Source organism: Heptranchias perlo, chromosome 22 (assembly GCF_035084215.1).
Source record: "Heptranchias perlo isolate sHepPer1 chromosome 22, sHepPer1.hap1, whole genome shotgun sequence".
Lineage (NCBI taxonomy): Eukaryota > Metazoa > Chordata > Chondrichthyes > Hexanchiformes > Hexanchidae > Heptranchias > Heptranchias perlo.
This window is the reverse complement of record NC_090346.1, coordinates 36999112-37024867: the sequence shown is the minus strand read 5'-3', so window position 1 is coordinate 37024867 and position 25756 is coordinate 36999112. Positions and strand designations below refer to the sequence as shown.

The 25756-nt window shown below is 42.9% G+C and overlaps 1 protein-coding gene across 3 annotated transcripts in view; it reads left to right on the top strand.

Moving 5' to 3' along the window:
* The window catches only part of wdr90 (WD repeat domain 90), an 80782-nt gene that overhangs the window by 46250 nt on the left and 8776 nt on the right, over positions 1-25756 (top strand). Inside the window, exons 24-40 of one of the 3 annotated variants that reach the window (XM_068003281.1) lie at positions 148-309; positions 1770-1898; positions 3809-3936; positions 4242-4279; positions 5817-5945; positions 10251-10430; positions 11589-11686; positions 13462-13561; positions 14556-14677; positions 17686-17842; positions 21820-22010; positions 23280-23448; positions 23528-23639; positions 23903-24074; positions 24794-24916; positions 25232-25412; positions 25610-25740. In XM_068003281.1, coding sequence (XP_067859382.1) covers positions 148-309; positions 1770-1898; positions 3809-3936; positions 4242-4279; positions 5817-5945; positions 10251-10430; positions 11589-11686; positions 13462-13561; positions 14556-14677; positions 17686-17842; positions 21820-22010; positions 23280-23448; positions 23528-23639; positions 23903-24074; positions 24794-24916; positions 25232-25412; positions 25610-25740 — 2322 coding nt within the window. Of the gene's footprint in view, positions 1-147; positions 310-1769; positions 1899-3808; positions 3937-4238; positions 4280-5816; positions 5946-10250; positions 10431-11588; positions 11687-13461; positions 13562-14555; positions 14678-17685; positions 17843-21819; positions 22011-23279; positions 23449-23527; positions 23640-23902; positions 24075-24793; positions 24917-25231; positions 25413-25609; positions 25741-25756 lie in introns of those variants that run through there. The other 2 variants (XM_068003280.1, XM_068003282.1) reach the window with 2 other exon arrangements.

Here is a 25756-nt window from a genome sequence, read left to right as displayed (position 1 = left end):
CAGTAATTGAGCTTTGCTACCGGGTTGTTGGGTAGTTTCTGGATGGCACTCACTCCCAGGGTGTGATGACTACAATAGAAGCTTATCTGTATTAGTCACATTGCACTAGCATCAAGAGTCTGTTTTTTATCTATATCCTTTTTTTAGATAATACGTGTAGATGTCAGTATCCTAGATCTGGAGACAACCACCCTTGACACGGCTCTCAAAGTCTGCTATCCTTCTGCTGCAATCAGCCAGCTGCTAGTGACTACGTCCTCTAATAAGATACTGTGGCTGAACGCAAGGACCGGGAGATTGATTCGACAGGTCTGATGATGAGGCCATTTCTTAGTCAAACACACAAGGTTAGGCGGTAGTAGGGCCAATTACAGTTGTAGCACTGCATTAAGGGAATACTGCAGTGTATGACATAACAAAGACCTTATTGTCAAATATATTTGTTTGCAAAATGCAGTCCTGTATTTCAAATTATTAATGATTTGTTTATAGCTCCCTGGTGGCTCAGCTGGTTAAGGCAGTGAGTAATTGTCCCACACAGACCAGCAAGATTCTGGATTCAGTCCCTGAACTGTGCTACATTTGCTGATCTCAGCCAGGACAGCGGTTGGGGTGCTGCAATTGGCCTTAGCGCCAGTTTAGATTTATTTTAAATTAAAATGTTGGGTTATGATTTTGCTAAGTTGGCAATTTAAATGTCTGCTCATAACACGTTTTAATGTGTTGATCAAAGCCTGTATTTTTTTGATTTATTTCAGTCAGCTCACCCTCTACTTTGGTCGGTGCCAATACCTAGTTTAACATTCTGCAAATTTTGTCATGGATTCTCCCCAGTGACAACCCGCAAAGAGTGCTTGTGTTGCCTTACTAATATGTGATTTCAAAGAAACACAGGCTTGTTCCAAGCTGAGCAACTGAAGCTGTCATCAGTGTTGAATTCGCTCAAGGAATTCCAGTCTTGAGTCAAATGGAAAAAGTCAAGGCCATTCCCAGGAACAGCCCAAAACATTAGCACCAGTTCAATCACATTCACCATAGACTCAGCAGGTTGAGGCAAAGTTGTCATATCCTTAAGGATTATTTCCATCTCCTTTAGCTCTAAGACTACTCAATCCCATCATTTTAAGACTTTATTAAGACTTGTCTGCACCACATGCATCAGTCAATGTGTTACTGGCACTAATCAATATGAATTAGCAGATTCTTGGCTGTTGATGGCTCCTGTCAGCACTGTTTCTCCAAATATTGGGACAAGTTGTTGTGTGAAAACCTATTAATTCAAAGTCTGTGTTTCAATTCCATCTCTTAAACCTGTGCACTAATGAAGGTTGTGTTGATCTAAGTGGCATGCTGTCTAGTCTGCCAGTATTGTATTAAATATGTTCCATCTAGTTATAAATTCTTTAGTTAATCAAAAGCAAGTGGCACAAATCCCAAATATGGACGTATGTACTCTGGCTTCTGCTATACTGATTTGGTCAGGGTAAACATCAGGGTTTCATAAGGAATGGAACAAGCATCAGAGTAAACATATTTCTTATATTGTAGGTCCCTTTCATATTCATATGGATGTGCCAACATGCTGCATCATCACGGTGCCTGAAAAAATGCATGTGGGAGTGGGAAGTGGTGTTTGATACTGGTTGAATTATTACAGGTTCTAAACCAGAGCCAGAGTGGAGTATAGACGACTTGCTTGTTCTGTTTGAGGAGTTTTACAGCAAATACGCTCTTTGCTTTGTAGTAATTGGACTGAATTGTTCCCATAGGTTTGTAACGTACACAAGACGGTCTCCTCATCTTTAGCTGTGAGTGAGGACATTCGGTACCTACTGACCACTGGGGAGAAGGTCATTAAAATCTGGGATTATCATATGAAACAGGACATTAATTTCCAGGTATGGAATTCCAGGGTTAATGTTTTTTTGAATAGGTTAGACTGACATACTATTTCAGTACTAACACACAAGTGAAATCTGGATTCAGTTTAACATCTCATATTCATATTGATACATTAAAGGAGAAAAAAAAGTTAAGATGGAAGTGTTTTTTTAAAATTCAGTTTCTCCCTTTTTCACCATGAAATCTCCTCCCTTATGTTATCCAAAGCTAAGAGGATAGGCCAGAGTCCTGCTTTTGGGCATTCATTGGTTCTACTTTGTGAGTCAATAAGGGCTACAACTTCTTCTAACCTTGTGTAAATCATTGGTGAGGTTACATTTGGAATTTTGTATGCTGTTTCAAAGACATTAAGGTATTGGAGAGGGGTCAGAGATTAGCAACAATGATGATAGCGGAACTTGGGGCTCTAATTTATTAAGAGAAATTTGCAGAGCTGAACTTGTTTTCATTAGAGAAAAGACAATTGTGAGGAAACATGATCCATGAATGGATGGTGTAAGTTATAGGTTATTTACCTTGGACTGTAAGTGCACAACTAGAGGATGTGAATATAGTAATAATGAGCCTCAAAAAGACGAGATTAGAATGATTTATTACTGTCTCTTCCCCAACCACCCCCCACCCTCCCCACCAAAGTAGTGAATATGTGGATTAGATTTCCAACTGAATCAGTTAATGGTGTCAGTTGGAATTTTAAAAATGAATCTGATTGCATACCTGGTTGGAAATTGGATTGAAGATTATAAGAATTAGTACAGATAAAAATGATTGAATGTTGTGCGGAACGGAATGGTTCCTGAATGGCTGAGGCTGTGAAGAGATGCACCTGTGATGTAAAGAGATGGCAGTAGAGTAAAAGAGATGGCCATCACATAGCTACCAAAGAGAGAAAGATAAATAAAAATTGGCGTACTGGAGATTAATGAGGGAAAGTACTGTAGGTGGTATCTTCAGGTGCAGTAGAAAAAGACGATTTTGGGAATGTGCAGCTTGTCAAATCAGTCAATTCCAAGTGAAAAATCAGTGAAATCTCAAAATGTCCCTTGATGGTGCATAAATGCACTTAATGCTATAATTCAAGCCTTGTAAACCACTAAGGTTCTCAGTTCACTCTCCAGTCTGTGTTAAGTTGGCTCATATCAGCCCAGTCAGTACAGTTGGACTTAATTTTTTTTTTTAACCATCCTGACCCAATGAAACTGTCAGGATTCCCATTCCCTGATGTTTGTCCGGTATCCACCGCTGGAAAATGTATGTGCGCACTTGATGGCAGGATTGTTTCGTTGTGGTGCTTCGCACAGTTGAATAGTCTGCCGGCACTCTGTCCAGGCCCACATGAGAAGAACAGGCACTTGGGCTGGGTAAGTGGGCTTCCAGCATCTGGAACTTTACCACAGCAAGAGTCACTGCTTTAGGAGAGGAAGGGACAAACCGGAATGAAATTAAAAACAGACTAAAAATGAAGAACCTTATTCATAACATTTAGCCACAATCCCATTGTATGAATAGTCATATAAAACTGAAAGTCTCACATCTGATATTGTATGCCTCAATCCCAACTCTTGTACTGTATACTAGAAATTGTGTATGTTCATCATAATACAGCAGCTGATACTGCACAGCAGAATGGCTGTTTACAGGAGGAATTGTCTTATTTCTAGCTGGTTGGATGGATAATATTCTGTGCAAATAGGTTTTGGTTCCCATGTTTCCAGCTTTTGTACTTGCATGTGGGTTCCAATATTAAAGCACGTCTGTCTTGTCAGTTTAGTTTTACCAGATTGTCTGGGTAACTGATTGCTCAGCTCCTCTAGTCTGCAGTTTTGTTGCATGTTGTTTACACTTCTCAGCAGGTACTCTTCAGGATAGTGTCCACTCCTGTTTTGTTTATGTTCTTTCTTACCAGGTGTTCATTGGTCATTCTGAAACAATTCAACAAGCTATATTCACTCCAGACCAACTAAGTGTAATCAGTGTTGGAGATGCCATATTTGTCTGGGATTTTCTTGCTGTTGCAGGAGACCAGGACACCAGGTAAGTAAAATGGGTATTGGTACTTTATACACTGAGAAATTCCTTGACCCCCTTGCTGGGATTATGGCTTAACTTCAAGGGTTTTGTGGACCTCTAGCTAGAATTTATTTTGGTAAGATTTGAATGTTTTGGTCTATAAATGGACGATTATTTGATTAGCTTTTGTTCTCTGGAGTGACATAAAATAAAGGCCAGTTGGTAAGTAATGCAGACAGTCAGCACCCTGTTTTAGAAGGGTGTTTAAATGGTTGTGGTGTATTGTTCATTGTGGCTTATTAATTATTTCTATTTTTCTTTCTCAGCAGCCTTCCCTCAAGTCAGCCATTTGCCCTTCATAGAGCCGGTGAGTTTTCAGTCCTTAAAAAGTATTGATTTCAATCTGAGTAATAATCTTGAACTTTGTGGAATTGCTGAGTAAATGGACGTATTTTAAAAATTATATTGTAATTATATAACATATGTATATATACAGAAAACGGGCAGGAGTTCTGTCCCTCTGGAACTGCGCTCACTTTGCGCCACAGTGAAGCTTTTCTGGAGCAGCGCTGTGGTAAGTGCCCATTTTAGAAACAGAAGGGCACTTTATTAGGAGGCAGGCTCCTGCACACCACTTCCCGATTGTTTGGGTGTTGCAGGATTTCTAATCTAAAGGATCCCCATTTGAATGGGTGCCCAGGGTTGCTGGGAAATCAGCTGTGGCAGTAGCTGATTAATGGGTCTAGGTAAGTAACTTCATTCCTTAATATTTCGGTACTTTATTACTGCTTTTTTGTTGACTGTTTTCATTAATTTTTTTCCTACTCACTCTTGGGTTCTCATGAGTCTCTGTGCCAGTTCTTCATTTTTTTTCTTTCCTGCCAATGCCATTACTGGTTTCCCAATGGGAATCCTCCTATCCTGAGGTGTTTGGAAACAGTAAAGACATACAGAGGAATGCCAGGCAGTTCAAGCTGCTTGAGAACTGCTCTGGGACCACTCGCTGTGACCATTCCCTTCATAACTGCAGGGAGAGGTGACCTGACCTCACTTGCAATTAATGCTTACAGAGGCCCCTCTCCCCAAAGGAAGCTGGGACAGTAGATCCACTGGCACAACTAAGATGTGTGAATGTCTGACTCATCATAATGTTAACTGCTTCCTCAGAAGCACCCCAAACACATGTACGTCATGCTTTCGGTGATACTGCAAGAAGGCTTGCTGAAATGATCAACAGTCAATGCATTCTGATTGGCCACACCCGTTAAGATGCCACTAATTAAGTATGCAGGCTGTTGCACACCTACCGGTCAATGACTATGAAGAACTGTCTTCAGAGGGTCCAGGTTAGCAGTGAACCAGATATAGGCCATGCCATCTTTTGCAAGGACACCTGCAGCTACCATGCACTATAGAGCTGGCACATCCAGTGACATTAATGGTCAACTGCGGCCTGAAATTTGGCTCCACCTCCTTTTCAGTTGAATTGCAGATGTAGATGGTGCATGGATGTGGTAGAGAAGGCAACCTTCCTCATAACCATTTCATGCACAACCACTTCTCATTTGATGGCTGCTGAAGTGGGTCAAGTGCTGGCTGCTCCATCACTTGCCTGCAGACTCATGCCTGCACCCTGGGTTTCCTTTTCCTTAATTTTTGCCTGTCACTTGGCACCCTCCTATCTGCAGGGGAAATGCCTGACCTCCGCTCTTTATCTCCCCACTGAGGCATGGCTTGTTATGTGGAGGACTGCAGATGCAAACCTGTATCCCATGCTTCATGGCAAAATATATTTGCGGTTTAGAGCAATGTATCACCCCATCTGGGTTGTAGTCATGACCAGCAGCATTTATATTGAAATAAAAACTTTAAACTGTGAATCTGATTCTTGTATTTTGTTTTAGAAACTCCCTCAATCGCAGATGGAGGTGAGCTGTTCCAAAACAGTGGGATGCCTCGCCAGTCAGTACCAGTTCCCAGCTCCTCCCCACCACAGCTCGATGTCAGTGCTATTGAAAGAAATGAACAGGATGGTGAGTACTACAAGGGGCAGATTAGGATTCCCATCCAGTTACTGTACACGCACTAAGCATATACAGGACCACAGTCAGCATGGGAAATTTATACCTCCTATATTTCTGTTTTTGCTAACTGAGATGTTAGATACTAACAGCAGCTCCTGTACCAACTCACTCACAGTCAACCTGTGAATTTTGGGCTTAAGGTGAAGGGATGGATTGCTATTTACCATACACCATATAACCACTGGCTACACTCTCCTGCCCCAAGGATATTTGCTGAGAGAGACATCCGCTTGCAGCCTGTACTCTTTGATGGGTGACAAGGCAGCTTTTACCCTGGCCTCTATTGAAATGCTTAGCTGTTTATGTACTTAAAGAAGAAAGAAAGACTTGCATTTATATAGTGCTTGTCACGACCTTGGGACTTCCCAAATGCTTTACAGCCAATGAAGTACTTTTGAAGTGTAGTCACTGTTGTAATGTAGACAAACGTGGCAGCCAACTTGTGCACAAGGTCCCACAAACAGCAGTGAGATAACTAATCAGTTACTCTGTTTTGGTGATGTTGGTTGAAAGATAAATTTTGGCCAGGACACCAAGAGAACTCGCCTACTCTTCAAATAATGCCATGGGAACTTCTACATCCATCTGAAAATGCAGAGGGGGCCTAGTTTTAACATCTCATCTGAAAGATGGCACCTCCAAGATTGTGTTTAAGGTTATGGAGTGGTATGTGAACCCACAATTGTTTATCTATAAAGACAACTGATTGAACTGAGAAACGCCACCCTCAAAGCATAATTACTCAATGCTCCAGAAACTTAGTAGGAAATGACTACATTTATGACTTAATTTATAGATTTTAAAATAATTTATATTTTAAAATTACATACAATAAACTGTTAGCAAAGAATCTGCAAACAGATGTTGGATTATCCATGCAAAATCATTCTGTAACTACTGTAGCTCATTGGTTCTTTACAAATTTAGAACATGTTATTTTTTTAAGAATGCAAATGTTTCAAACACAATACTGTGTGCGTATGTATATAGGTTTGTGTCTGCAAGCATTTCCCGTTCTGTAACACTTTCACAGTTACTCTTTCACCATCAATTGGCTGAAAATAAAACAGCAGCAAATCTGATCTGAAGAGATAGGAAACATATGAATCAAAAGTGAGGGACATGGCAAGAAAAATGTTAATGAGAGCCTACAAAGGAGTTATGAAAACAATAAATACTTTATTGATGTTCCACATCAAAATATTTTTATTATAAACTGCTTATTTTTTACTTCACTGATCAACATCACCTGTGATTAACCACACATATAGGGCCCGATGTTACCAGGGCTGCGGGTTCTCGGCAGGCGGGCTATCCGCGCCCGGTGAAATGAGTCAGCCACCTGCGCGATCGTAGCCCAATTGGATCCACTTACCTGCTCCTCTGGGTTCCCCACTGCTGATCTGCACGTCGGGCGGGCTGCGCATGCGCAGTGAGATCTGTCAGCTGGAGGAGCTCTATTTAAAGGGGCAGTCCTTCACTGACAGATGCTGCAACAAACAGAAAAAATCACAGCATGGAGCAGCCCAGGGGGAAGGCTGCTCCCAGTTTAATGATACCTCACTCCAGGTATCAATACATGGGGTGAGGAGGAGGGGGAGGAAAGAGATCTTCCCCCCGGCGGGCGGGAGGAAGCGGCCTGCTTCTGCCACCAGGAAGGCCTGGCTCGAGGTGGCAGAGGAGGTCACCTGCACCACCAACATATCGCGCACCTGCATACAGTGCAGGAGGCGCTGCAATGACCTCAGTAGGTCAGCCAAAGTGAGTACACTTACTCTTTCCCCTACACTCCGTCTGCCACATCACCGCCCCCACCCCACATCTCCTTCTGCACTGCCAACATTACTCTGTCACATCACCCCTCATACCCACTCAAACCTCATCCTCATCGTACCTGTACCTACTCACCTCGCCAGTACTTATCCCGCCACTACGACTCAACCCAATCCTCATACAATCTCATGGCTCTATCCCATACTCACCCTCTCGTGCATCTCTTTCACGGCCAGCCTCACTCAACCTGCCACCACCTGTGCTGCAGCCACAGGGCATGCATCACATATGTGCAGTAGGCAGCGTAAGGCAAACGTGTCGTGAGCATGAAGGGGATGCACAAGGGTGTTTGAGGGTTTGTCATGGTTGTTACTTATATTGAATTTCTGAGCAACTCACATTACATATTATATTGGCACCACTACTGCCACATCTTCGCGAATCTTGTCTGGTCTGTGCAATAATGCCCTTTCCTGAAGATCACAATGAAGACCCACAACTGATGCCACCCATTGTGTCACTGCAGAGTGGGTGGAGGTGTATTTGCAGGGCTCTTTTGTGCAGACGGCTGAGAAACGGCGGTGATGTCCCCGGTTGCACCCTGGAGGAGAGGTTGTTGAGGGCAGTGGTGACTTTGACAGCGACAGGTAAGAAGATGGTGCTCGGGCCAGCCAGGAGCAGCTTGGCATGAAGGAGGCTGCAGATGTCCACGACTACATGTCGAGTGACTCTGAGCCTCCGTGTGCACTGCTGCTCAGAGAGGTCCAGGAAGCTGAGCCTCGGTCTGTGGACCCTGTGGTGAGGGTAGTGCCCTCTGCGACGCATCTCTCTCTGCGGTAGCCCTCCCTCCTGCTGTGCAGGTGGATGTGTCACAGCACTGTGTTGTAGAGCTCCACGTGTCAGAGGTGGACGGCGTGGATGGTGAGGCTGGTGATGCTGTTTGCCCTCCGAGGAGGTCATGACTGCAGCTACGGCGGCCCCCACCTGGAAGATGTACATCTGAGTGGGTCCGCAAGGTAGGTACATGTCTCTGGACCCCGGGGTAAGTGTGCAAGTTGGTGACTTTGATTGTCAGGAGGAGGGTGGTGGAGGCCAAACTTTGTCCCAAGTGACAGAGTGGCCTCCTGCAATGAGTGAGGGTCTCCTCCCGCCCCCCCCCCCCCTGTCAAATGGACCTTTGCAGCTGCCACAGGCTGACAGCTGCAACAGGTCCATTTGAACTGGGAGTGTTTCCCCCAGTGTGGGAAACAGTCCCAGTTTGCTCTAAAATCCCACCCCTCCTCACATAATCCCTTAATCAGGTCAGTTAATGACCTGAACAAGCCAAATAAATAGCTTCAAGTGGCATCCCGCTGGCTTTAATTGCCTGCGGGATTCCCACCAGCGGGGGCTGCGCGCGCACGCCGGCGCGTCAGCGGGGAACCCGGAAGTGCGCGGGTTCGAGGCGGGCTCTGGTCCCGCTCTGGGATTTCCCGATTTTCGGGGCCCCCCCGCCGGGAACGCACCCTATAGCGGGTGCTAAAATGCTGCCCATAGTTTCTACTCTTGACATTTAGAAAGCAAATCAAAGATTGTTTCTTGAAGATTTTTTTTTAGTTTAAAAGTTAGAGGATTTCAGTTTGTTTTTCCAACTGACTTAAACTTAGCTGGAAGATGAAGTTGAATTATGTGGTTCCTCCTGATTGGTTGCTGTGCATGTCAGTCACAACAAGCCACTCCTTGAATTTTGGCTCCAAATTCAGTTTTAAAAAGAAGTTCTTTTCTGCGAAGGACAGAACAATTTTTGTTGATTAAAGATGAATTTATTTTTGTATAAAACCTTGGAAATGTGTAATCTATGAATTTTTTAAGATAATTTTTGTTTTTACATGAAATTTATGCTTATTAAAACCCAGTTGAGTCAGCAAGCGAACTAATTGCTTTAAGGCTGATGATAGGGGAGGGGGCAGCGGTGCCCATTAGCCAAAAAGGGGCCTTGATTAGGTTTGGGGGAAGGAGGCCAGTTTACAGGAGTGCTGTGGGGAAGGGCCTGATGGTCCAAAAAGAGCTACGGCTAGTTTGAGCTCAACGTCCTGGGTTCCCCTCCACCTTGACATAGCCAGACCCTGCAAATCCCTCCCCCCAAAACTGCCAGACCCTGGCAACTCTCTGTTATCACCAGACCCTGGCCCTGCAATGCCGCTGGAAAAGTTGAAGAGGATTTCAGTTTATTTCCAACCATTTTCAACCTAGTTGGAAGATAAATTTGAAATATGAGGTTCCTCCTGAGTGGCTACTGTCAGGAAAAAAATACCATAGTCTGCTCTAACTAATCAGCTATTTGGCTATCATAGTTACCGTTTATTTTTTTATCTTATTTACAGTTTAATATGTGATTTTTGACTACAAATGTCAGGTGATGCTTTGCACAGATTTGACATTTTCCGTCCACTGATTTGGTTGATACTAATAGTTTCTGTGGGATTTTATTTTTTCCTCAAGAGTTTTTGTCTGATGTTGAGGATAAAGATGACCACAATCAGAGAGATGGCTCAATCACAGTTAAAAGAACTGGAGACTCATTCCTGCAAGTCCATGAAAATGTTCGTTGTGGAGCAGATGTGTCATCTTTCTTGAGGCCTATTTCTTGTCAGGAGCACCAGGAAGAGCTGGAAGAACCAGGTAGCTCAGTAGATGAAAGTCATCCAATTCCTTTCCCCCCTGACCCCCCTCCCACACCCCTCCCGCCCCCCCCCCCTCCCCAGTCAAGACCATGTCCTACACATATGTAATTAGCCAATGCAGCAATCAGGATAAATTGCAGTGATGGTGTACATAAATCCCACTCTTTTAGATACTTGGTTCTTTATCTGCTATCTGCCTGTGACTTATGTACATAAGTCAGTTTATAGTTTGATCACTAAGCTAACCGATCACAAGTTATTTTATCAAATGTTATAAAACTTAATTTGTTTGTTCATTTAAAAAAAATCTCACATTTTATAGATCGTCGGGCAATAGCTATTCATACTGAAAGTTGCTGCAATTGGGAGGATTCTATTACAGTAAGTGCTACATAAATTGAACTGACAAGGTTAATTCTATGGCTGTTGGGAAACTCAGTGACTGATGTAGACTTGCTCTGGGTGCCACCAAAAGCAGTTGCACCACTGCTCGAGAGCTTTGGTTTTTAAATTTTAAATCAAGTATACAGTGAAAACAGACATCAGTGTAAGATATCATCTCCCCATTGGCAATTAATGTTGCCTAATGTACACAGGAAAGGTGAGAGGTAGAGGAGTTTGTGCTGTTGTTTTCCCTCTATGTTTAAGTTCATATTAGTTTGTATCTGATGACCATAGCAGTATTAACATCATAACACCTTGGCTCAGAGTTGAAGAAACTCATCCCACATTATTAATATATGAATTGGAGTGGCATTAGATTTTCACAATTTTATATATATATATATATATATATAGGTTTTTCAGTAGAGGGTCTAAAACTTGTTCATCTTCCCATCAAGTGATCAAATGGGTTTTGCCTTTCTGCTTTTATTTTCATCAAATAATCCTGTACTTTCTTTAAAGTTGCACTGAACACATTCCATAGATTATGATGATTTAGTGCAGTCGCATTTATCTGCATATCTAACATTGATGTATTTAGAATAACCTCTGCACATTCATATGACCAAGTGCATCTTTCAAATATTTTATTTTGTCGTAGCTCTGTCCATTGCGGTCTATTGATCTCAAAAATACAGCACCCTGTCTCATGAAGGAATTGCAGACCTTTACTTGAATACATTTTGATTTTTAATGCATTCTGCTTTCATAGCATCCATAGTTGGAGATGGAGATTTTCCACATAGTTGTACACGGCCAGATTCATACAAACATTTCATTGCTCGATTCAAAACCTCGTCTGTCTCTCAGGTACGTTTAATGCCCTTAATTCCTATGGATTTTATAAGTGAAGCAATACTGTAAGAAGATCCAGAGCTAGTTTAATTGTATAGTATTTTGTGTTGCTTTGCCCATTTTCTCACTCTGTATCCAATTCAATCCAAGTACTAAAAGAACTTGGACTAACGGGTGCCATAACAGATGAGAACCTTGCCCGCCTTCTCTGGTACTGCGGTTCCAGGCTTGACCAGACCTGAGGGTGTCTTCAGTCTGGTAGGGAACAGTATTTGCTTGGAGTTGACAATGCACCTCCCACTGCCAGTCAGCCACATAGAACTGAAGCCTTTTTTTTTCCATCTTTGAAGTCTTATCCCTTCACATTACTGTGGAATACGGAGATGGAGACTGTAGAATAGCTTTGCACGTGTACATTTTGTTTTCAAAAAGACAGGAACATCTGACTCTGAATTTGGCTATATTTGAGTGAGAACATCAAATTCCCACTTGCTAAGCTGCAAGTTGCTTGAAACAAAATAAGTGATGTGCCTCTTTTTTTTCATCCTCTCCACTAAATAGGGACAGTTGCTCTGCCTCCAGGTTGGAGGTGCTTGGGAGAGCAGCATACAGTTGCTTGCTTGATCGATTGCTTTTTATATTTTTCCTCTCCTCCTTGAAAAATGGCTAAGACCAGGCCTATTTCTGTGATGCTGTGTTTGATTCTCCTACCAGGCTATCAGACTTGTATTCTTAATTAACCTTTCAAGTATTATAGTAGAGTTTGTCTTTGTGTTTGGGTTAGGGAGGGGAAAAATTAGCCAGGACTCATGGTCCGATTACTATCCCATGATCCCTTCTTGAAGTGCATGTGTCTGGAGATCTGGTGAGGATGGGATCGGGCTCAGGTGTGATGCTCTCTGCACCCCATATTGGAATAACCTGATAGTACTCACTGTTCAGGCTCAAACTTAAATATTGGCTATTTGACTGAGTTATGAAAAGGTAGCGAATGGCTTTGGAATTGTGCACCAGATGAAGCCACCAACTTCAGGAGAAGGAAGGAAAGGAAGAGAAAGTCATCCAGAACAAAAAAAGAAAATACATTTTGTGAATATGATGAAAAGGATATCTTTCTAAGTGAAAGAAAGTAAAATTTGCACTTATATAGTACTTGATCACATCTCTAAGAAATGTCCCAAGGTTCTCATGTAAATTACTTTGAAGTAAATTCGCTACTGTTATGTAGACAAAACATTGCAGCTATTTTGCCCACAGTGGGATCCTCCAAACAGCAATGAGATGAAGCTGGGGTTTTTTGGTGGTGGTGGTGAGTAAGGGAGATGTTTTGGCCAACAAACCAGAAGAACTCCATGCTCTTCTTTGAAATAATGCTATGGGATCTTTAACATCTATCTGAACATGGCTTTGGTTTAAAATTTGATCCGAAGAACGCTGCCTGTGGCAATGGAGTACTCAGATCTGTTATCCTGAACCATACAAGGGGCAGCTAGATGGGCTGATTGCAGGCCAACATTGATTCACAAATGCAACCAATTTGACATCTGCAACAGTGATGTATGTATTCAAAGATTTTGCCTGTCAGCTGGGGTAGGGAGTTCAGATTAGGACGGTATTAGTATGATAACTGAAGTGTGAAAAGGACACCTCAAATTTCTATGCCTTTGCAATGTGTTGTCTGATAGCATCTGCATGACTTACTTCACTTTGCAGTTTACTCCTCACTCACTTTGCTCTAGCATGCATGTGATGATAATGTCATCAACTCGTAATGTGAATCTGCCTCATAGGGTGCAGTCCTCCCTGATGGGAAGGAGGATCTCAAGCTGAAAGTAGTCATTGGATACAATGGAAATGGAAGAGGAAATATGGTCTGGAATCCTGATACAGGTAATTGTTGGAACATGACCTTAAAATGAGGATGTAGTAAATCAGTACAAAAAAGAATATTGATTACCTACATTCTGATTCTAATCAATTGATATGGGAAATATGTATGATCTGGAAAGGAAACACCCATTATGTAGCAGCCGTCTTGCTACGTGTATGGTTGCTGTACCTATTGAAATGCGTGCCAAATTAATACCTTTGTTTGCATGTACAGTGGCTTTCCTGTTTAATGTAACTTTTCCATCTGCTGTGGAGGGCATTAAGCTTATATTTACTGTAACTAGGTATGAAATGAGTGACTTGTCACTTTTTACTCTGTATGCTTTACATGTACACTGAGTCATAGACTAGCTGTACACTGCAAATTGTGTTAAAAGTTATTTTTACCCAGTGTACAGGATCCGGAGTGCAGGAGTTTAACACTGAAAACAATAGCAGATGTAAATGAATCTGCCTTTATGCACTGTGCACTACGTTCCAAAAATGCTGACACTAAATCTGATTTGGTGTTATTTTTAAAAACATAATTCTATGAAAATTGCATTTTAGATCTGATGACACCTTCTGCTTCTGAACCTTACAGACCAGGATGGTCCGAGACTTAATCCCTGGCCAAGGTAGTGGAAGGTTGTCGGTCCTTATTGAACTGTACTCATCCCTTTCAGTAGGAAATTAGACAAAAAAAATTATTTTAGTTTGTAATTCAAAATGAAGGCTTGATGGAAACCAGCCGGATAACATTTTCTTTACTTAAAATAGTTCGTGTAGAGATGGGTTGGTTTATAAATTAATGTCAAATGCTGTTTCACATGCTCAATTCAAATACCAAACCTAAAACACCCACTGAAATACAGCTTTTCAACATCAGGTTATAACCTGCATCTGTTTGATCAATTTGTTGCATTCTAATTACTAGTGACCTAATAAGTTTTCAAGTTTGGACAGTGTTTCTGCCATTGTTTTGATTGCCTCGCTGTGTATTTGTCTCTTCCAGCTCTGTTTGCATATTCCTGTGGCTGCTTGGTGGTGGTTGAGGACTTGCATTCTGGATCTCAGAGACACTTAACTGGCCATACGGAGGAGATCTCCACTCTTGCAGTTAGCCATGATGCGCAGGTATGCTTGGGCTGGATTTAGTTGAAATTTGATCATGTCACTGATGAGTGACATAGGGATACCCCTACATACCTCAGTTAGTTTTGTCCCATTTGATCAACTTCTATACTAATTTATAGAATAGTCTTCAACACTGATTGGAAGGCTGTGCTTCCTCAATTATTAAGTGATAAAAGGTCACACGTTGGAGTTCTTTCTAGTTCTTTCTAGTTGGCACTGAAGTAGTAGTCTTGCTTTTGATCTATGGATGTAAAAATACTTAATTGGAAGAGGGCCAATTTCAGTGGGTTGAGAACGGATCTGGCCCAGGTAAATTGGAATCAAAGTTTGGCAAGCAAAACTGTAATCGAGCAATGGACGGCCTTTAAAGAGGAGATGGTTTTGGGTACAGTCTAGATACATTCCCATGAGGGGGGAAGGTAGAGCAACCAAAGCCAGAGCTCCCTGGATGGCTAAAGAGATAGAAAGTAAGATGAAGAAGAGAAAGGGGGCGTATGATAGATGTCAGGTTGATAATACAAATGAGAACCAGGCTGAATATAGAAAGTACAGAGAAGTGAAAAAGGAAATAAGAGGGGCAAAGAGAGACTATGAGAATAGACTGCCAGCTAACATAAAAGGGAATTCAAAAGTCTTCTATAGTAAACGGGTAGAAAGAGGAGGTGGGGCCGATTAGGGACCAAAAAGGAGATCTATGCACAGAGGCAGAGGGCATGCCTGAGGTACTAAATGAGTACTTTGCATCTGTCATTACCAAGGAAGAGGATATTACCAAAGTCACAGTAAAAGAGGAGGTAGTTGAGATAATGGATGAGCTAAAATTTGATAGAGAGGAGGTACTAGAAAGGCTGGCTGTACTTAAAGTAGATAAGTCATCCAGTCCGGATGGGATGCATCCTAGGTTGCTGAGGGAAGTAAGGGTAGAAATTGCAGAGGTGCTGGCCATAATCTTCCAATCCTCCTTGGATATGGGGGTGGTGCTAGAGGACTGGAGAATTGCAAATGTTATATCCTTGTTCAAAAAAAGGGTGTAAGGATAAACCTGGCAACTACAGACCAGTCAGTTTAACCTCGGTGATGGGGAAGCTTTTAGAAACGATAATCCGGGCCAAATTAGTCACTTGGACAAGTGTGGATTAATAAAGGAAAGCCAGCACAGATTTGTTAAAGGCAAGTCGTGTTTAACTAACGTGATTGAGTTTTTTGATGAGGTAACAGAGAGGGTTGATGAGCGCAATGTGGTTGACGTTGTGTATATGGACTTTCAAAAGGCGTTTGATAACGTGCCGCATAATAGCTGATTGAAGCCCACGGAATAAAAAGGGCAATGGTAGCATGGAATCAAAATTGGCTAAGTGACAGGAAACAGAGAGTAGTGGTGAACGGTTGTTTTTCGGACTGGAGGTAGGTATACAGTGGTATTGCCCAGGGGTCGGTACTAGGACCACTGCTTTTTTTTTTAATATAGATAATGACTTGAACTTGGGTGTACAGGGCACAATTTCAAAATTTGCAGATGACACAAGACTTGGAAGGGTAGTGAACAGTGAGGAGGATAGTAATAGACTTCAAGAGAACAGATGAAATTTAACGCAGAGAAGTGAGGAGTGATACATTTTGGCAGGAAGAATGAGAAGAGGCAATATAAACAAAATGGTACAATTCTAAAGGGAGTGCAGGAACAGAGACACCTGGGGGTATATGTGCACAAATCTTTGAAGATGGCAGGACAGGTTGAGAAAGCGGTTTAAAAACGCCTAGGGGATCCAGGGCTTTATAAATAGAGGCAGAGAGTACAAATGCAAGGAAGTCATGTTGAACCTTTATAAAACACTGGTTCAGCCACAACTGGAGTATTGTATCCAATTCTGGGCACTGCACTTTAGGAAGGATGTGAAGGCCTTAGAGAGGGTGCAGAAAAGATTTACTAGAATCGTCCAGGGATGAGGGACTTCAGTTATGTGGATAGACTGGAGAAACTGGGGTTGTTCTTCTTAGAACAGAGAAGGTTGAGAGGAGATTTGATAGAAATGTTCAAAATCATGAGTTTATATAAAGTAAATAAATAAAAACTGTTCCCATTGGCGGAAGGGTCGAGAACCAGAGGACACAGATTTAAAATGATTGGCAAACGAACCAAAGGCGACATGAGGAAAAACTTTTTTACGTAGCGAGTAGTTATGACCTGGAATGCGCTGCCTGAAAGTGGATGCAGATTCAATCGTGGCTTTCAAAAAGGAATTGGATAAATACTTGATGGGAAAAAATTTGCAGGGCTACAGGGAAAGAGCTGGCATGGGCCAAATGGCCTCCTGTGCTGTAATCATTCTATGATTCTATGTATATAATGTGTAAAATCCTCTGTTCCCAGCTAAGTTTTTTGGGGGGATAGGGGGGAAGAAAAGGGAGTATGTTCCTTTCCATTTCTTAAAATTCATTTAATAATGTCTTGTAATATTCAGCAATATGCATAATTTCATAGTGTCCTTTTATAAACGTTGACTTAAAAAAAAATGTACACTCACAATCTGTTATAACTGGTCAGTTCTTTTAGGGCATAGTGCACCTAAGGCCAACATGATGTCTTGGATAGAAACAATTAATTTCATCAGATGTTGTGTATGGAAGGTTGTGACCCTTTGAAAACTTGGTCTTAATAAGGATAGGTTATAGAGCCTATGCCATGCTCTTTCCGTTATCTCTTCAACCTTGAGGGGGGAAGCAAAGAAACATATTAGGAGATGTGCCTGGAGGAAGAGCAATAGGCAAAGGAAGGTTAACTCTCTTTCGCAACCGCCCCCCCCCCCCCAACCAAACGCCGAGGGGGGTGAGCTTTTGCAGAGGTGTGCACCATTTTGTTCACCTCTCCTCAGTTTTGAGTTCAGCCAAGTTTCCTTGGAGTGGAACCTGTATGAGATTTGTGGATTCCTTCAATTACTGGTTTCATCCCTTAACAAAAACAGGAGGATTTGCCTGATAATTATTGCTCTCTTTGTTCTGTCTGGAAGGATCTCGCCTCAGCTTCAGGAGGTCCGGATAAGACTGGCTGTTGTATCTTTATTTGGGATGTGACAGGTGGCTGTTGTAAGAAGGTACTTTCTCAACACACGACTGAGGTACAAGCTATGGCCTACTCCAGGGACGACAGGTTCCTGATGTCTGCTGGTAGGTTCAGAAACACTATTTTGTTCAATGTGAGTAGATCATTGGGCATTGCTTGATGGGGATAATCTGATATTGGGACAGTTTTGTTTCCGATATTGTACCTTTTCAGGATTTAATCAAATTATAGAAGGGGAGAGATTTACGTTGTGGCTATATCTGATGAAATAAATGGTCATGACTATAACACAAAATGCTTTTCAGCAGCCTTGATCTCTCTTGGGAAGTGTCTTCTCCCACCCCGGCACTAGATAGTTGAATTTTATTTTTGAAAATGGGCATCATTTGAACCAACTCTGCCATTTGCATGTGCAACAAGGGATAGATTTGTTCAACAAATTAAAAATACATTTGTTAATGATACAGCTCATTGGTGATCCAACAGTCTGTGCCATAAAAGTTTTAGGACAGAAATTATACATTCATTATTTCAGCAGTATAGTTGGGAAGAATCAGCTAGCATAGGCCATGCTCTTTCCAGCTCACCTTCATGCACCTCCTAATGGCCAGATCAGGGCTAAGTGCATTTGGATTTTTACCATACTTGGGAAGTGATTTTTTTTTCAATCCTTTTGAAAATGAAGATGATTAGAGACCATCCAAACATAAGTTCTGTTCCCTCTTCTTTCATAGTATTTACCCATTTAGTGGACCTATAATTCTGCAGTCAGCTTAAGGGATCTGGTGAACAGACATCACTTTCCCATGATCCAACTGCAAAGGTTCTAAATATAAAAGAACCTTTATAAACAGCTAGATGCTACAATGGGGTGGAGTTAGTATTCTGGAAGAATGAGATCAAATGGGCTAAAGTATTGTCTTGTTCTAACCTATCTTTGTAAACATTTGCACAGTACATTCATTTGTACTCAGCTGCCCTCATTTGATAAAAGATCAAGCTAGATGGCATTTCATTTCAAATAAAATTGGCTGTACTGAAATTAAAATTAGTCACACCTTTTACAGCTTTCCGCTGCTCCCATTATGTTTTATCTCTGCCCTGATCATAAAGATTTTGGGCCACTCCTCTGAATCGGAATTATTTGTAATTATCCCTACTCTATTGTCAGAAAAGGAAAAAGAAATCAGTTACAATAAACAAAGCTCGTGACTGGTATACCTTCTCCTAGAAAGTCTTTTTCCAAAAGAAAAATATCAAAATAACACAAGCAGAAGCAAGCTCTGGATCAGCTCTTTGGGATCAGTCTAACCTAATTTCCTTCAGAGTGGCGCTTCTGCTGAATGAGTCAGAGTATATGCTGTTTCCATTGCTAACAGAGACATGCATGAACAAAAGCAAAATACTGTCGATGCTGGAAATCTAAAATAAAAACAAAGTGCTGGTAATACAGTGGGCCAGGCAGCATCTGTGGAGAGAGAAGCAGAGTTAATGGGCCTGTTTAGCAGGCCTGCGGGTTTCCGGCGGGTTGGGTTTCGGGTGCGTGGCCTCCGCGCCCGGTGAAATTAGTGGGTTGCCCGCGCGATCGTAGCAGGCAATGCACTAATTGGAATCACTTACCTGCTCCTCCGGGCTCCGCGCTGCTGGTCTGCGCGTCGGGCGGGCTGCGCATGCGCCGTACGATCTGTCAGCTGGAGGCTCTCTACTTAAAGGGGCAGTCCTCCACTGACAGATGCTGCAACCAATGGAACAAATTACAGCATGGAGCAGCCCAGGGGGAAGGCGGCTCCCAGTTTAATGATGCCTCACCCCAGGTATCATCAGATGGGGTGAGGAGGAGGGGGAGGACAGAGATCTTCCACCCGGCGGGCGGGAGGAAGCGGCCTGCCTCTGCCACCAAGAAGGCCTGGCTCGAGGTGGCAGAGGGGGTCACCTGCACCACCAACATATCGCCCACCTGCATACAGTGCAGGAGGCGCTCCAATGACCTCAGTAGGTCAGCCACAATGAGAACACGTAGTCTTTCCCCTACACTCCGTCTGCCACAACACTGCCCCCACCCCACATCTCCTTCGGCACCGCCAACACTACTCTGTCACATCACCCCTCATACCCACTGAAACCCCATCCTCATCTTACCTGCACCTACTCACCTCGCCAGTACTCACCCGCCACTAACACGCAACCCAATCCTCATACAATCTCATGGCTCTATCCCATACTCACCCTCTCGTGCATCTCTCTCATGGCCAGCCTCACTCAACCTGCCACCACCTGTGCTGCAGCCACAGGACATGCATCGCATATGTGCAGTAGGCAGCGTAAGGCAAACGTGTCATGAGCATGAAGGGGATGCACAAGGGTGTCTGAGGGTTTGCCATGGGTGTTACCTATATTGAATTTCAGAGCAACAAACATCACACATTATATTGGCACCACCACTGCCATGTCTCCGCGAATCCTGTCTGTTGTGTCCAATAATGCCCGCTCCTGGGTATCACTATGAGGACCCACCACTGATGCCACCCATTGTGTTACTGCAGAGTAGGTGCAGGTGTATTTGCAGGGCTCTTCCGCGCAGACGACTGAGACACATCGGCGGTGTACCCGGCTGCACCCTGGAATGATGCGGAGGAGAAGTTGTGGAGGGCAGTGGTGACTTTGGCAGCGACAGGTAAGCAGATGGTGCTGGGGCCAGCCAGGAGCAGCTCGGCATGAAAGAGCCTGCAGATCTCCACGACTACATGTCGAGTGAATCTGCGCCTCCGTGTGCACTGCTGCTCCGAGAGGTCCGGGGAGCTGCGCCTCGGTCTGTGGACCCTGTGCGGAGGGTAGTGCCCTCTGCGACGCGTCTCTCTCTGCGGTAGCCCTCCCTCCTGCTGTACAGGTGGATGTGTCACAGCACTCTGTTGTGGAGCTCCACGTGTCAGAGGTGGACGGCGTGGACTGTGAGGCTGCTGGGGCTGGTCATGCTGTTCGTCCTCCGAGGATGTCAACGCACCACCCATCTGGCAGGTGTTGGTCTGAGGGGTTGTGCAGGGTAGGTAGGTGGTTCCTCGCACTGGGGCTGAGGTTTCACGTCGGTCTGTCCTCTGGCTTGGCGGGGGGTGGTGGAGGGCAGGGGTTGCCCTACGTGACGCGGTGGCCTCCTGCGTGGGTGAGGGCTCTCCCACCCGCTGTGGAGTGCACCTTGGCAGCTGCCACAGGCTGCTGGCTGGAACACGACCGGTTGAAGGGAGACTGTTTCCCCCAGTGTGTGAAACTCACTGCCTTGAAGCTAAAATCCCACACTTCCTGTTTTGACAGCTGCTTCAGCTCATTTAATGACCTCAACAAGCAAGGTAAGTACACTCAAGTGGAACCCCGCTGGCTTTAATTGCCTGCGGGATTCCCACCAGCGGGGCCTGCGCACGCAGCCCCGCACGTCAGCGTGGCACCCGGAAGTGGCCGGGATCTCGGCGCGATCCGGTCACGTGACTGGATAGCGGGATTTTCGGGGGCCCCCCGCAGGAAACCCGCCGGTAAAATCGAGCCCAATGTTTCAGGTCGATGAACGTTCATTTTTAAAGTTGCTGAAAATAAAGTAAAAGAGATTAAACAAGATGAGACATTAGATTTTTAAAAAATGAATGGCGAGCAGGAGCAAACAGTTGAAGCATTTTTTTGCAGTACTAAATCATGAGTTGTATGGTATTTTATACAATGCTCCACTTGATACCATACTGAGTAGCATTATGTAACGGCAGAGCTGTAAACCAAGTGATTATGCTGTTGTAATAACAAGACTGCGCTGTGCTTCCACTTCATATTGCTTATGATAAAACACACAATCGTTGTTTTATTCCTTTTACATTCAGTAGCTAACTCTTATTTTTTTTACAGTGAGACAAATTAAAATCAATTTGAATTTGTCCTACAATTAACCTAAAAGATAGTTCTGATATTTCTGTTGTAACTTGTTTTGATTTGTTTTGGATACAGAAATGCCACTGCATTCTTCAAAGTTTATATTAGGTGTATGTGTTACAGGATATGACCCCCAAAGCTTATTGATGCTGATTGATGCTCTAATTCTTTCCAGGAGATTACAGGGATCTCACAATTGCTTTATGGAATACCAGGAATTATGAGCTGTTGGCAACAACAAGAGTATTCGATCCTGTCCATGATTTAGCATTTGACCCAACTGCTGTCAGTGAGTTTGCCTGTGTGGGTGTAGGAGCTGTGCATTTCTGGCTGGTAGAACAGGCTGGTAATGAAGTACAACTCAAGGTCAGTTTTTGCATGCTAGAATGCATTTCTTAAAAGTCAAGTGTTTACTATTGGGCTTTTCCTTATTTTAAGTGTATTTTGAACACCCTCTTTAAATTACCTCATGCCACATGACTTCCATTGACTGGGAGGACATCTAATTTCAGGCTTTGTTGGTTCTGCTTTGTAATCTTGATGTATGTTTAAGACCAGCACAAGGTAACTAACCTGCCAAAAAGCCCTCCATCTGTTTCTTTAATTATGGCCCAGGAGAAATCAGAAACTACACGTGGAGTTAAACCCCCAGTCTGCTGATTTGTCCCACAATCAACCTAAAAAATATATCTGTTGTAACGTATCTTCCCACCCCCCCTCTTCCCCATTCTTCTGCTAAAGACAGTGACTTTGCTCGGGCGTGGTTCCATTGGGGCTAGCATATTTCCTGTTACCTAGGCCATTCTTCTGAACCTAGACAGCAAGCTAGTCAGAAGGCTATTGAACAATGGATGCATCACAGCTAAACCCAGTCCTGACCTGGATGCGAGACGCACATGCACTCTCTCATACTTGAATATAAAAGTAATAATTGATGCAGAAATTAACAGTTTTGCTCAAAAAATAAGCATGCAAACTGTATTTACACAGAAGTCTGAATATTAGGCCTTTTATGTGCAACCATAAAGTTTGAACATTAAGCCTTTAAAGTTTATTATATACTAATATAATTTAATAATTCCTGGTTTCCCTGTGAAAAATAAAGTGCTCTTTGTGTGAGATCCCAGTGTCTGCGATCCCATTAATTTTTAACCTCAACACGGGGAGATTCAGCAATATTTGCTGGCTTCTTGCAGTGCTTGGTTTAATTTATTCAGTTCAGCAACTCTATAGTGTATTAGAACAAGATGATTAACTGGTCAAATATTGATCTTACTGCAGTGTTAGGAGGACATGGAATATTTTGCCAGGTGATGTGCTGCTGATCAGAGATCAGTATAGGAAAATTGAATTTATTTCTCAGATGAGGCAATTATTTTTTAACTTAGTATTATGAACTATATGTTTCTAAGAAAAAAGGCAGACATCTGACTTGCACTTAATGCTGTTTTGTAACCAGCTTCTAGAAGATCTTGAGTTGAGCCTGGTAACTTGAGTCAATAGCTCGCTGCTAGTTTACGTCCTGTTAAACGTAGCTACCCATTCTATGTCCCACACTTACCCATCAGTTCCTTTGAGTAAAATAAGTTCTGATCTTGCCAATAATTCTGAATGTTCTATGTGATTTTGTTGTAGGTTCACAGAGTCTCAATCCCGGATGAGGTGGGTGCTGGGGAGCTCACTGCACTGTGCTATAACAGTGATTCTGTTCTTTATACTGCTACCAACACAGGGAAGATCTGTGCATGGGACACCCAGCACAATAGGTGTTTCATGACTTGGGATGCAGATGAGGGAGAGATTGGTAAGTATAAATACAATTTGGCACAGCATCTTATACAGTGCAATATAGTGTTATTTACTGTACAATTCTACTGTCACAGGAATTGTGCAATGTCGAGGATATCGACTGATGAGTGGCAGTAACACAAAGAAAATCCGGCTATGGGCGGTTGCTGCAGTGCAGGAGATGAGACTTGAGGGCACAGGAGCAAGGTGATGCTGCTATAATGGGGCTTCGTCACTGCGTTGCTGGGTGTGCTGGGCTGAGGCTCTTTGTCTAAGTTATAACTGTATGGAAATTGCTTAATTATTATTAGGAAAGATTAAGCCTTGTACATTTCAGAAGACTGGGTTTATATGAAGTAAGATGTGTCCGTTTAGGGTACATAATGTGATACCTTGTCTAGATGTGTTTGTGTCTGCGGTATATAACTTATCCAACGCATCTATATTGACAGTTCTGATTTTCCTTTCAGGTCGAGTTCGGTGCTCCTGGAACATGAAATGATTCTGGACGGTACAGTAGTTAGTGCAGTCTTTGATGATATCATGGACATGGGTATTGTGGGAACTACAGCGGGGACACTATGGTATATAAACTGGGCTGAAAATACCAGCATCCGTCTGATCAGCGGCCACAGAAACAAGGTTAGGTAACTTCCAGACTCTTTAAAGGGTGAGATTAGTCAGCATTAACACTCAATCATGGAGCAAAGGGCCAATGAAGATTCAGTGAGTGCCCTACTTATTTCCTGTCCGGAGCTGCATTGAGTGGAAACTGTGAGCCCCCCCTACAACGGGAGAGTGAAATCGGAGGGGTTGTTTTGTTGAGTGTCCGAGCAGACCTATTCTCTGGGCAACGGAAGGTGAAGCATAATTTGCTAGAATTAGTGCATAAATAAAAAATATTTTAAAAAATAATATCTTTAGATTGTGTGAAAGAAAGGATGAAAGATAACCCTTAGTGGAGGGAAATTCAAAGGGAAAGTTAACCTCAGAATAGTTTTGTGCACTTGCTGGCTGACTCAGCATTGCCAGAGCCATGGAGCAGAGAAGGGATTTCATACACTTCTAAATAAATAAAGGAACATATGCTAAAATTACTTCTTAAAAATAAATGCATAATGTCCTTTTTAGTGTGAAAATTAATTCCACGCTCTATTGTTTGTAATATATCATGGTGTTTGTGTCCAATGCAATGTCTCCTGTGCCCTAGCACTTCGGAATCTCTCATTTGAGACGAATGCAAACAAGGAATTTCTGTATCTGGCTCACAGTAGAATTTGGGAGTTGCCCTCAGAGTCCTCATAAGTGTAAATAAGCCAGAGATTGTTGAGCATTTCAACCACTTTTTTTCCTTCCTTCAGGTTAACCAGGTGATTTTTAGCCCAGATGAAAGTCACTTTGCCACATGTGCAGAGGATGGCAGCCTAAGGGTGTGGGTCATGCACAGCACTGAGCTGGTTGTTCAGTTTCATGTTCTTAATCAGGTATGTTACCAAAAGGGAAATGCACCACAAATTGGTTGAGGGATAGTTTGTCTTACAATAGATGATGAAGGGAGTTTTCATCAGCAATATAAAGTAAAGTGATGTTACTAAGTTATGAAACAATATAACATTTATTGAGCATAGTAATGTTTTTCTTCATTCTACTAGCAGATATTTAATGCATATGTGAATAGTGTACAGCGGTTGTTTCATTGGAACTTATCACTAGTTTCTAGAGAGGTTACGGTAGATAGAAAAACTGACATTGTTTGGGAAGGCATTCACACTTTGATAACTTCCTCTGTTTTGTCCCAGAGCTGCTTGTGCATGGCATGGAGCCCAACACTTAACTCAAGGGAGTGTGCTGATAAACAGCAAATAGTGGCAGGATACAGTGATGGCACAATACGTCTCTTTGGAGTGTTGAAAACTGAGATGGAATTGAAGATTCATCCTCACCCTGTGGCAGTCAGTGCTATTGCGTACTCCATGGATGGTATGTTCCACTGACTACTAATATAGAGCACACATGTTCCTTGTTACACACATTAGAATGCTGATCATAAGCATACAGCACTAATGCATGGGTTCTGCCCAGAATGCACACCCACTGTCCTGCCATTACTACTGCATGAGTAGTCCTGATCTATTGCGTGTGATTCACATTGACAGATATTTTGCATTTGTCCCCAGGTGAGGTCATCATTTCAGGAGGTAAAGATGGCCTGATGGCTGTCAGCAGCCCTCGGACAGGAATCACCGTCCGTGTTATTAGTGATCATAAAGGTTCTCCTATTACTACAATCGAATGTACACGGAAAAAAGTAAGTTCAGTATTAA